This window comes from Physella acuta, unplaced genomic scaffold (assembly GCF_028476545.2).
Source record: "Physella acuta isolate Inbredline_101_S28 unplaced genomic scaffold, ASM2847654v3 ptg000927l, whole genome shotgun sequence".
Classification (NCBI taxonomy): domain Eukaryota; kingdom Metazoa; phylum Mollusca; class Gastropoda; family Physidae; genus Physella; species Physella acuta.
Window position 1 is genome coordinate 280,860 of NW_026732444.1, and position 14,115 is coordinate 294,974.

At 49.7% G+C, this 14,115-nt stretch overlaps 1 protein-coding gene across 1 annotated transcript in view; it reads right to left on the reverse strand.

The window, feature by feature from the left end:
* The window catches only part of LOC131953511 (netrin-1), an 89,978-nt gene that overhangs the window by 48,877 nt on the left and 26,986 nt on the right, over positions 1-14,115 (reverse strand). The window contains exons 3-4 of the mRNA XM_059316710.1: positions 13,679-13,861; positions 10,968-11,539 (exon numbers count right to left, since the gene is read on the reverse strand). Of these exons, the coding sequence (XP_059172693.1) occupies positions 10,968-11,539; positions 13,679-13,861 (755 nt within the window). The remainder of the gene's footprint in view (positions 1-10,967; positions 11,540-13,678; positions 13,862-14,115) is intronic.

The following is a 14,115-nucleotide window of genomic DNA, read 5'->3' on the forward strand; positions in this document are numbered from 1 at the left end:
TTAGACAAAAGGTGACCAACTACTGGTGACATCAGACAAAAGGTGACCAACTACTGGTGACATCAAAGGTGACCAACTACTGGTGACATCAAAGGTGACCAACTACTGGTGACATTAAAGGTGAACAACTACTGGTGACATTAGACAAAAGGTGACCAACTACTGGTGACATCAGACAAAAGGTGACCAACTACTGGTGACATCAGACAAAAGGTGACCAACTACTGGTGACATTAGACAAAAGGTGACCAACTACTGGTGACATTAGACCAAAGGTGACCAACAACTGGTGACATTAGACAAAAGGTGACCAACTACTGGTGACATCAGACAAAAGGTGACCAACTACTGGTGACATTAGACAAAAGGTGACCAACTACTGGTGACATTAGACAAAAGGTGACCAACTACTGGTGACATTAGACAAAAGGTGACCAACTACTGGTGACATTAGACAAAAGGTGACCAACTACTGGTGACATTAGACAAAAGGTGACCAACTACTGGTGACATTAGACAAAAGGTGACCAACTACTGGTGACATTAGACCAAAGGTGACCAACAACTGGTGACATTAGACAAAAGGTGACCAACTAATGGTGATATTATACGAAATGGTCTTGTTTGTGAAAGCAGACAAAGCTAGACGTGAAATAGACCAAGTCAAAAGTTATGTGAAACTAGACCAATGGGAAACTACCAGTAGCCAAAGAAGGTGTCAGAGTTGCCCCCCCCCCCCCCACCCCCACCCCTCGAGTCAATCGGTCGACAGAACAGGGTGCCAACCCGCAGATAAGCGCGACCTCTGCCCCCCTAGATCTGAGGTCGGCCAAGCGAAGACCAGCACTAAATCTAATTCACGTTTTAAAAGCCGACCAGCTTTCCTTCATATCGCAGTTCGCGGCCATAAACGTGGTGCGAATGGGGGGCTATCACTGGGCTGTTTGGGCCCATACACGGTCCTCTTATCGCTTGCTCGACAAATTTATGAGGGAAAGTCTTTTCACGCTTCTTCAAGTGTTCCTTCACTCGCTGGCTGCATTCGAATACCGCATTTACCTTGCAACTGCTTGGGAAGAGGTAAGGATCGAATACGCCCAGAAAATCTGGATTTTATCACCCGTTGTTACAAGTCAAGATCTTAAAAATCTTCAAAATCTCAAGTCATCAGTCACCTGTTCAGTCACCTGTTCAGTCACCCGCCCCAGTCAGATGTTCAGTCACCCGCCCCAGTCAGATGTTCAGTCACCCGCCCCAGTCAGATGTTCAGTCACCCGCCCCAGTCAAATGTTCAGTCACCCGCCCCAGTCAGATGTTCAGTCACCCGCCCCAGTCAGATGTTCAGTCACCCGCCCCAGTCAGATGTTCAGTCACCCGCCCCAGTCAGATGTTCAGTCACCCGCCCCAGTCAGATGTTCAGTCACCCGCCCCAGTCAGATGTTCAGTCACCCGCCCCAGTCAAATGTTCAGTCACCCGCCCCAGTCAAATGTTCAGTCACCCGCCCCAGTCAGATGTTCAGTCACCCGCCCCAGTCAGATGTTCAGTCACCCGCCCCAGTCAAATGTTCAGTCACCCGCCCCAGTCAAATGTTCAGTCACCCGCCCCAGTCAAATGTTCAGTCACCCGCCCCAGTCAGATGTTCAGTCACCCGCCCCAGTCAGATGTTCAGTCACCCGCCCCAGTCAGATGTTCAGTCACCCGCCCCAGTCAAATGTTCAGTCACCCGTCCCAGTCAGATGTTCAGTCACCCGCCCCAGTCAGATGTTCAGTCACCCGCCCCAGTCAGATGTTCAGTCACCCGCCCCAGTCAGATGTTCAGTCACCCGCCCCAGTCAAATGTTCAGTCACCCGCCCCAGTCAAATGTTCAGTCACCCGCCCCAGTCAAATGTTCAGTCACCCGTCCCAGTCAGATGTTCAGTCACCCGCCCCAGTCAGATGTTCAGTCACCCGCCCCAGTCAGATGTTCAGTCACCCGCCCCAGTCAGATGTTCAGTCACCCGCCCCAGTCAAATGTTCAGTCACCCGCCCCAGTCAGATGTTCAGTCACCCGCCCCAGTCAGATGTTCAGTCACCCGCCCCAGTCAGATGTTCAGTCACCCGCCCCAGTCAGATGTTCAGTCACCCGCCCCAGTCAGATGTTCAGTCACCCGCCCCAGTCAGTCAGTCACCCGCCCCAGTCAGATGTTCAGTCACCCGCCCCAGTCAAATGTTCAGTCACCCGCCCCAGTCAGATGTTCAGTCACCCGCCCCAGTCAGATGTTCAGTCACCCGCCCCAGTCAGATGTTCAGTCACCTGTTCAGTCACCCGTCCCAGTCAGATGTTCAGTCACCCGTCCCAGTCAGTCAGTCACCCGCCCCAGTCAGATGTTCAGTCACCCGCCCCAGTCAGATGTTCAGTCACCCGCCCCAGTCAGATGTTCAGTCACCCGCCCCAGTCAGATGTTCAGTCACCCGCCCCAGTCAGATGTTCAGTCACCCGCCCCAGTCAGATGTTCAGTCACCCGTCCCAGTCAGATGTTCAGTCACCCGCCCCAGTCAAATGTTCAGTCACCCGCCCCAGTCAGATGTTCAGTCACCCGCCCCAGTCAGATGTTCAGTCACCCGCCCCAGTCAGATGTTCAGTCACCTATTCAGTCACCCGTCCCAGTCAGATGTTCAGTCACCTATTCAGTCACCCGCCCCAGTCAGATGTTCAGTCGGTAAACGGAAAAAAAGTCACAGGAAAAAAAAACACAGAAAAAAAGTCACAGTTTTTGCTAGGAAAAAAAGTCACAGAAAAAAAGTCACAGTGGAAAAATTTTATCGGAAAAAAAGTCACAGAAATAAAGTCACAGAAAAAAAGTCACAAAAATCTTTTTAGAAATATTTTTATTAATTTGTTAAGAATTGTAAAATTTTGTATGTTTATTGTTGTGGGTTGTATTTTTTGATAGCATAAATTATTTATAGACGTTAAAAGCATTATGATTTATAACAATTGTAAGTAAAAATACTCTAAGATAATTTACACAACAATCTCAACTTGTTACGTATTTATTTAAATACGCGGTAGAAAAGTTAATTATAAAAGAAATTTAGGCAAATTTTGCCGTAGGCTATTCTCTGGTCGGCCTCTCCTCAGTAAGCATTGTCCGAACATATTTTGTGTTGTTGACGTTACGCGTCAATGACAGCCTTTGAACCTTGTCGGCTTTCAGTTTTGATCCTAAGTTTTGTTATGTAATGAGCGTGATAAATGTGGGCAGTAAAGGTGGTTGAACTAAACATAACTATTGTTGCCATGAGTTGAGGGCAGCAAGTCAGATGAACTTACCATTTCACGGTAATTTAATATTGGTATTTAAAAAAAAAACAGGATTAAAAACGTGGACTTTGGAGCATTCTATTAAACGCTACTAATCTTAAGTTTAAAATAATTACAATCTACATACTTCATACTAAATATTTTTAGATGAATTATAAAAATTCCTATGCTTATACAGCCTACACACACTACATTACATTTAATTAATCCTAAGTTAATTTGCACTCTCTGAATATTTAATACATAAAAGTATTAACAAGTATCATGCAAATATATATTTGTGACTTTTTTTCCTGTGACTTTTTTTCCTGTGACTTTTTTTCCTGTGACTTTTTTTCTGTGTTTTTTTTTCCTGTGTTTTTTTTTCCTGTGACTTTTTTTCCTACAATCGTTCAGTCACCCGTCCCAGTCAGTCAGTCACCCGCCCCAGTCACCTGTTCAGTCACCCGCCCCAGTCAAATGTTCAGTCACCCGCCCCAGTCAGATGTTCAGTCACCCGCCCCAGTCAGATGTTCAGTCACCCGCCCCAGTCAGATGTTCAGTCACCCGCCCCAGTCAGATGTTCAGTCACCCGCCCCAGTCAGATGTTCAGTCACCCGCCCCAGTCAGATGTTCAGTCACCCGTCCCAGTCAGATGTTCAGTCACCCGCCCCAGTCAGATGTTCAGTCAACCGTTTATGTTGCAGTTATTTGTTGCAGTGTTGACGAAATCATCATCATCATCATCATCATCATCATCATCATCATCATCATCATCATCATCATCATCATCATCATCATCATCATCATCATCTTCGCTTCTGGGCTATTCCTCCAAGTAGGGCCCAAAACATTCCCGCTGCTTCACTGACTTTTTCTATGACTTTTTATTTTTACTTTCTCGTATGCGAAGTATAGAGGAAGTATTGTAAACGTGCAAAAAAAAATCTCCCAGATTCGGAAAAACATAGTTTTGCAATTTTGTCCGTATGTCTGTGTGTATGTATGCATGTGTGTATGTATGTGTGTCTATGAACAGCAAGGTTGATGAAATTTCATATTTAAGTATTATATCAAATGTGTAGTTCTGTATCAACTTTTCAGCGATTTCCGATAACCGGAAGTGGAACTTATTCTACTTTCAATTTTTCAACAGCCTATAACTTGAGTAATCTTTCAGATAGATACATGAAATTTCACATGTAAGTAAAAGATCTAATTTTCTACCTTCTGTCAAATTTTGAGTAACTTTCTTTGACCGGAAGTAGTAATTTACGCTATTTCCGATTTCTCAAAAAACGCATATAAATTTATAAAGTACTAATAATATTCCGCACTATTATACACAGATTGTTTGGCGTTCATTTGGTGCGCAATTCTTTTTTCTACGAGATTCTATTCTATTTTTAAAAGTTTTAACTAATTAAAAATGGATAAAAATCATGTATTTATCCCGGGTTGCCATCCCGCGTAGTGTTATATAAGAATATTCGAGAAAGTTTAAGGGAGATCACTCTCGGTTTATTCTATGACTTTTTCGTGTGACTGACTTTTTTATGACCCCCGCTCACCACATTTCGGATTGTCTTTAGCGGCTTATCTTGTAAATCTATAAATCCAGTTAATCCATTAACTCCAGCAAATCCATAGTCTCAGTAAATCCATTGATTGAGATAAACGATTGATCCAGTGAATGGATTATCTAATCAATGTCTTATTTATTAATTAAGCGTTTGTGGTTAATCCTGGCATTTAATTAAATGGCTGAGACGTTCAAACAAATTCTAGCGTCAGGCCGTCTAAAGGCCTAGAATGTTTCCGTCTACAGCACTAGTATGTGGCCGTCTACAGCACTAGTATGTGGCCGTCTACAGCACTAGTATGTGGCCGTCTACAGCCATAGCACTAGTATGTGGCCGTCTACAGCACTAGTATGTGGCCGTCTACAGCACTAGTATGTGGCCGTCTACAGCACTAGTATGTGGCCGTCTACAGCCCTAGTATGTGGCCGTCTACAGCCATAGCACTAGTATGTGGCCGTCTACAGCACTAGTATGTGGCCGTCTACAGCACTAGTATGTGGCCGTCTACAGCTATAGCACTAGTATGTGGCCGTCTACAGCACTAGTATGTGGCCGTCTACAGCACTAGTATGTGGCCGTCTACAGCACTAGTATGTGGCCGTCTACAGCCATAGCACTAGTATGTGGCCGTCTACAACACTAATATGTGGCCGTCTACAGCCATAGCACTAGTATGTGGCCGTCTACAGCACTAGTATGTGGCCGTCTACAGCTATAGCACTAGTATGTGGCCGTCTACAGCTATAGCACTAGTATGTGGCCGTCTACAGCACTAGTATGTGGCCGTCTACAGCACTAGTATGTGGCCGTCTACAGCCATAGCACTAGTATGTGGCCGTCTACAGCACTAGTATGTGGCCGTCTACAGCACTAGTATGTGGCCGTCTACAGAACTAGTATGTGGCCGTCTACAGCACTAGTATGTGGCCGTCTACAGCACTAATATGTGGCCGTCTACAGCCCTAGTATGTGGCCGTCTACAGCACTAGTATGTGGCCGTCTACAGCACTAGTATGTGGCCGTCTACAGCCCTAGTATGTGGCCGTCTACAACACTAGTATGTGGCCGTCTACAGCACTAGTATGTGGCCGTCTACAGCACTAGTATGTGGCCGTCTACAGCCCTAGTATGTGGCCGTCTACAACACTAGTATGTGGCCGTCTACAGCACTAGTATGTGGCCGTCTACAGCACTAGTATGTGGCCGTCTACAGAACTAGTATGTGGCCGTCTACAGCACTAGTATGTGGCCGTCTACAGCACTAGTATGTGGCCGTCTACAGAACTAGTATGTGGCCGTCTACAGCACTAGTATGTGGCCGTCTACAGCACTAATATGTGGCCGTCTACAGCCCTAGTATGTGGCCGTCTACAGCACTAGTATGTGGCCGTCTACAGCACTAATATGTGGCCGTCTACAGCACTAGTATGTGGCCGTCTACAGCACTAGTATGTGGCCGTCTACAGCACTAGTATGTGGCCGTCTACAGCACTAGTATGTGGCCGTCTACAGCACTAGTATGTGGCCGTCTACAGCACTAGTATGTGGCCGTCTACAGCACTAATATGTGGCCGTCTACAGCACTAGTATGTGGCCGTCTACAGCCATAGCACTAGTATGTGGCCGTCTACAGCACTAATATGTGGCCGTCTACAGCACTAGTATGTGGCCGTCTACAGCACTAATATGTGGCCGTCTACAGCCCTAGTATGTGGCCGTCTACAGCACTAGTATGTGGCCGTCTACAGCACTAGTATGTGGCCGTCTACAGCACTAGTATGTGGCCGTCTACAGCCATAGCACTAGTATGTGGCCGTCTACAGCACTAGTATGTGGCCGTCTACAGCACTAGTATGTGGCCGTCTACAGCACTAGTATGTGGCCGTCTACAGCACTAGTATGTGGCCGTCTACAGCACTAGTATGTGGCCGTCTACAGCACTAGTATGTGGCCGTCTACAGCACTAGTATGTGGCCGTCTACAGCACTAGTATGTGGCCGTCTACAGCCATAGCACTAGTATGTGGCCGTCTACAGCACTAGTATGTGGCCGTCTACAGCCATAGCACTAGTATGTGGCCGTCTACAGCACTAGTATGTGGCCGTCTACAGCCATAGCACTAGTATGTGGCCGTCTACAGCACTAGTATGTGGCCGTCTACAGCACTAGTATGTGGCCGTCTACAGCACTAGTATGTGGCCGTCTACAGCACTAGTATGTGGCCGTCTACAGCACTAGTATGTGGCCGTCTACAGCACTAGTATGTGGCCGTCTACAGCACTAGTATGTGGCCGTCTACAGCACTAGTATGTGGCCGTCTACAGCACTAGTATGTGGCCGTCTACAGCCCTAGTATGTGGCCGTCTACAGCCATAGCACTAGTATGTGGCCGTCTACAGCACTAGTATGTGGCCGTCTACAGCACTAGTATGTGGCCGTCTACAGCACTAGTATGTGGCCGTCTACAGCCCTAGTATGTGGCCGTCTACAGCCATAGCACTAGTATGTGGCCGTCTACAACACTAGTATGTGGCCGTCTACAACACTAGTATGTGGCCGTCTACAGCACTAGTATGTGGCCGTCTACAGCACTAGTATGTGGCCGTCTACAGCACTAGTATGTGGCCGTCTACAGCACTAATATGTGGCCGTCTACAGCACTAGTATGTGGCCGTCTACAGCCATAGCACTAGTATGTGGCCGTCTACAGCCCTCGTATGTGGCCGTCTATAGCCCGAGTCTTGGTGGCCGTCTACAGCACTAATATGTGGCCGTCTACAGCCCTAGTATGTGGCCGTCTACAGCACTAGTATGTGGCCGTCTACAGCACTAGTATGTGGCCGTCTACAGCACTAGTATGTGGCCGTCTACAGCACTAGTATGTGGCCGTCTACAACACTAGTATGTGGCCGTCTACAGCACTAGTATGTGGCCGTCTACAGCACTAGTATGTGGCCGTCTACAGCACTAGTATGTGGCCGTCTACAGCACTAATATGTGGCCGTCTACAGCACTAGTATGTGGCCGTCTACAGCACTAGTATGTGGCCGTCTACAGCCATAGCACTAGTATGTGGCCGTCTACAGCACTAGTATGTGGCCGTCTACAGCACTAGTATGTGGCCGTCTACAGCACTAGTATGTGGCCGTCTACAGCCCTAGTATGTGGTCGTCTACAGCACTAGTATGTGGCCGTCTACAGCACTAGTATGTGGCCGTCTACAGCACTAGTATGTGGCCGTCTACAGCACTAGTATGTGGCCGTCTACAGCACTAGTATGTGGCCGTCTACAGCACTAGTATGTGGCCGTCTACAGCACTAATATGTGGCCGTCTACAACACTAATATGTGGCCGTCTACAACACTAGTATGTGGCCGTCTACAGCACTAGTATGTGGCCGTCTACAGCACTAATATGTGGCCGTCTACAACACTAATATGTGGCCGTCTACAGCACTAGTATGTGGCCGTCTACAGCACTAGTATGTGGCCGTCTACAGCCCGAGTCTTCGTGGCCGTCCACTAGACCTTTATGAGACCGACTAGCCATTGCTGATTGTAAAATCCACCAACCGCTCCATAATCACAAGACACGGTCCGACGCTGTTCAAATGTTTTCGTTTAAGTGGGAGTTAAAGCTACCGGGGGGGGGGGGGGAGTTGATTGATACAATTGCTGAAATGGCCGGACATTCTTGTGGACAGTTCTGGATGTTTGAACACAGGTGTGACACCCCACCTGTTACGCCACTCCCGTCTCCCCCCCCCCCACCCCCACCCCACCAGATAACAATGTGGGGGGCGAGCCACGTGGTCTTACCCAAACATTTGATAAGAGCCGTCTACGGAATCCAGGTGACTTGTACAATCGTGGCTTCCGGCGGGTGACGTCATTGGTTGTTGACCACTTGCTGACCAGTGACGTCAAGCCACACTTACATGACGTCACAGTCCATTCAGCCAATTAACTCGTGGATGCAGGTGTTCGATTTGTTGACCCCCCCCCCCCCCCCTGATCACTGAGGTGTAACGCGGCAACCTGTAGCGATTGTCAGGCTAATGACACAACACGATTGAGCTGTTACAATGCTCTCGCCCCTCCCCCCCCTCCATGTACAAATATGTCCGCTACTCGCGTAGCCCCTCCCACAACAGCCCCACCCTCAAGCTGCTGATTGCCAAAGTGGTCATGTGACCTACGCCATGTCCACGTGACGTCACCGCTGACCACAAGAGGTCTATGGTCTGTCATATTGTGCAACATCTATCACAGGAAACATTTCCAGCATTCCGCGGGACTGCCCCACCCCCTCCCCCACCCCCCAGCGCCGAGGCCTGTCAACAAGTTGTTTCAATATTGACCCAGCACCTGGGGACCGTGGCGTCTGATCTGCCCCTGGCCGGGGGATTAGCGCCCTGGTCACGTGACCGCAGGGCAAACAGTTGGCGGTTGGGTGGTAATTCGCCAGACAAATTGTCTACATCTGCTCCTTTGTCGTGCTACCCTCTGTAGTGCTACCCCCTGTAGTGCTACCCTCCTGTAGTGCTACCCTCCTGTAGTGCTACCCTCCTGTAGTGCTACCCTCTTGTAGTGCTACCCCCCTGTAGTGCTACCCTCTGTAGTGCTACCCTCCTGTAGTGCTAGCCACCTATAGTGCTACCCTCCTGTAGAGCTACCCTCATGTGCTGTCGTGCTACCTAGCACCATACCCAGACTCTTGAGTGGCGAACCCAGCGTGACAAAGATGTAAGGCACACATTAGATGTGTCTCACTAGGGTGTGTAGGTTGTGTAGGTTGTGTGTAGGTTATGTATAGGTTGTGTGTAGGTTGTGTGTAGTTTGTGTGTAGGTTGTGTGTAGGTTGTGTGTAGGTTGTGTGTAGGGTGTGTGTAGGGTGTGTGTAGGTGTGTAGGTGTTGTGTGTAGGTGTGTTGTGCAGGTGTGTTGTGCAGGTGTGTTGTGTAGGTGTGTTTTGTGTAGGTGTGTTGTGCAGGTGTGTTGTGCAGGTGTGTTGTGCAGGTGTGTTGTGTAAAAAACAAAGTAAGAAAGTCAACAGGATTACAGGACTGAGTCTTCGACAGAGAAGTCAGGTGATAAACCGTAACGCTAATCCAAACTCTAACACTAATCCTAACCCTACCACTAATCCTAACCAAGGGTGAACGAAGCGCCCACTGTGAGTGCACACCAAGAAATTGCGCACCAGGCGGCCCGTGCGCAGCCCTCAGTGACAAACGGCCTGTGTTATCGCGCTATCAGACAAACTGGGACGTCTTATCTCACTTGTTCACATCCGCTGGGAAAATAGTTCGCGATTTAGTTTGGGGGTAACTTTACAGGTAGCATCAAGGGTAGTTATACAGTTCACAGGGAACTTTAAAGGTAACATTGCATTGAACAATACAGATTACATTAGCTAATCAACGAATATGAAATTAGCAAATCAACAAATATATTATTAGCTTATCAACGAACATTGTTTCTTCCAGACTTTTTTTTTGTGAGGGGGGGGGGGGGGGGGGAACACTGGTAAACGTATATGTTTTCTATATAAATTCCATTATTCCATTTTATTTGGAGGGCGAAATGAACACTCAATGGCGCGGTAATTGTTATTTATATAAATAATTTTAATAAATTCTTTAAAAATTAATTAAGCATACAATTAAGTCAAATTCGATGTCAGATTGCATTATCATAGGTCTTGACCCACGTGCCAAGTTTGAAACGATTTGGTCCGTTATAAGCGCTCGAAATTTCGCTCGCCCTTTTCGACCCACAATAACCCAGCGGTAGCAAGTTGAACATTTAAAATAGGAGTCATCTCCCCTAAACTTTCTCGCATATTTTAGTAACAGTAATGGGGACAGCACTCCCAGTCCGACCAACTTTAGAAATTATTTTTAACCAATTTTTTATACTTACATTCTAAAAATATAATAGAGCCCATAGATAGAAAAAAACGCTACAAGAAGGCACCTACACATTCCACAGAAGACCCCCCCCCCCCCCGAGAAGATGGAGACCCCCCCCCCCCCAGAAGATGAAGACCCCCCCACCCCCCCGCACACACACACGGAGAAGATGGAGACGAACTCACCGACGCACTCGTTTGCCTCCCTGACCGAGGCCCGCTGCCAAGGCCTGTCGTAGTGAAACGCCTGGCACTTCTCACAGTCGTAGCCGTCGGTGTTGTGCTTGCAGTCGCACGTCGGCCGCCCGTCCCGCCCGATGATACAGCTGGAAGCGTGACCGTTACACTTGCAGCGCCCCCCTACGGCGAAGTCCGACAGGGAGTAGAAGTAACTTTTCTTGGCGCCCTCGTCGTCCTTGAGCTCGTCCCCCAGCGTGTTGAGCTTGTGGAACTCGACCTTGATGTCGGTCGCCGTGACCCAGTCCTGCAGCACTGGGCTGTTCTCAAAATCCAGGCCCGAGGGCCGCCCCTCGAGGGTGGAGTAGGCCACCCTGGCGCCCGTGAAGGGGTCGATGTTGCTGTAGGCCTCCGAGCAGAGCGCCTCCTGCTCGTTGGCCTTGGTGGCCTGGGCCCTCGCCGGCTTGTTGTACATCTTCTTGCTTTTTTGTGTTTTTTTGTTTTTTTTTTTTTGTTGTTGTGATTTTTTTGTTGTTGAGAGAGATGCCATGGAGTGGGGGCGGGCCGAGCAGAATTGGAGGCTGGGGGGGGGGGGAGAAATAATTTGATCTAAGTTACGTCATCAAGGTTGGGGAAAAAACTTTGAACAAGGAAAAAATGTTGATTTAGGGAGTATAACACCAACCCGACCACTGACACCAACCCGACCACTGACACCAACCCGACCACACCAACCCGACCACACCAACCCGACCACACCAACCCAACCCAACCACACCAACCCAACCACACCAACCCAACCACACCAACACGACCACACCAACCTGACAACACCAACCTGACCACACCAACACGACCACACCAACCCGACCACACCAACCCGACCACACCAACCTAACCCAACCACACCAACCCAACCACACCAACCCAACCACACCAACACGACCACACCAACCTGACAACACCAACCTGACCACACCAACCTGACCACACCAACCCGTCCACACCAACCCGACCACACCAACCCGACCACTGACACCAACCCGACCACACCAACCTAACCACACCAACCCGACCACACCAACACGACCACACCAACCCGACCACTGACACCAACCCGACCACACCAACCCGACCACACCAACCCGACCACACCAACCCGACCACACCAACCCGACCACACCAACCTAACCAACCAACCTGAACACACCAACCTAACCACACCAACCCGACCACACCAACCCGACCACACCAACCCGACCACTGACACCAACCCGACCACACCAACCTAACCACACCAACCCGACCACACCAACACGACCACACCAACCCGACCACACCAACCCGACCACTGACACCAACCCGACCACACCAACCCGACCACACCAACCCGACCACACCAACCCGACCACACCAACCTAACCAACCAACCTGAACACACCAACCTAACCACACCAACCCGACTACACCAACCCGACCACACCAACCCGACCACACCAACCCGACCACACCAACCTAACCAACCAACCTGAACACACCAACCCGACCACACCAACCCGACCACACCAACCCGACCACTGACACCAACCCGACCACACTAACCTGACCACACTAACCCGACCACACCAACCCCACCACACCAACCTGACCACACCAACCCGACCACACCAACCCGACCACACCAACCTGACCACACCAACCCGACCACACCAACCCGACCACTGACACCAACCCGACCACACCAACCCGACCACACCAATCCGACCACACCAACCCGACCACTGACACCAACCCGACCACACTAACCTGACCACACTAACCCGACCACACCAACCCCACCACACCAACCTGACCACACCAACCCGACCACACCAACCCGACCACACCAACCTGACCACACCAACCCGACCACACCAACCCGACCACTGACACCAACCCGACCACACCAACCCGACCACACCAATCCGACCACTGACACCAACCCGACCACACTAACCTGACCACACTAACCCGACCACACCAACCTAACCACACCAACCTGACCACACCAACACGACCACACCAACCCGACCACACCAACCCCACTACACCAACCCGACCACACCAACCCGACCACACGAACTCCACCACACCAACCTGACCACACTAACCCGACCACACCAACCCGACCACACCAACCCCACCACACCAACCTGACCACACCAACCTGACCACACCAACCCGACCACACCAACACGACCACACCAACCCGACCACTGACACCAACCCGACCACACCAACCTGACCACACCAACCCGACCACACGAACCTAACCACACCAACCTGACCACACCAACCCGACCACACCAACCCGACCACACCAACCTGACCACACCAACCCGACCACTGACACCAACCCGACCACACCAACCGGACCACACCAACCCGACCACACCAACCTGACCACACCAACCTGACCACACCAACCCGACCACACCAACCCGACCACTGACACCAACCCGACCACACCAACCCGACCACACCAACCCCACCACACCAACCCAACCACACCAACACGACCACACCAACCCGACCACACCAACCCGACCACTGACACCAACTTGACCACACCAACCTGACCACACCAACCCGACCACACCAACCCGACCACACCAACCCGACCACTGACACCAACCCGAGCAGAGCCAATAGGCTGAAGGTCATGATGACCTTTGACTCACCTGATGTAGGTCAGCTCAAACTTCTTGTTGAGGCTGAGGGTCAGCGTGACATTGGAGGGGTACTGGACGGAGCTGTAGGTCTTGGACATCCAGCACGTGACGTTGCTGGGGTTGTTGAGGTCAGTCAGGTACTCCGGCGGGAAGCTGTACTTGGGGTTACTGGCGTCACACACGAAGCAGTTCCTGGGGACAGGGGTCAACAGGGGTCAACAGGGGTCAACAGGGGTCAACAGGGGTCATAGATTTAAGACTCTAACTACAGGTGATGGTAGTTAAGGGGGCAGTATCACCCAGACTAAGGGAAGAAAACAAAAATAATCACCAAAAAAAAACTATTCGACAGACATATGTCAAAATTGTACAGCAGTAGTAACGCTTCTTCTGCTATAATACAGTATATAAATTGTAGGATATATGTATGGCAACATATTTGCAAA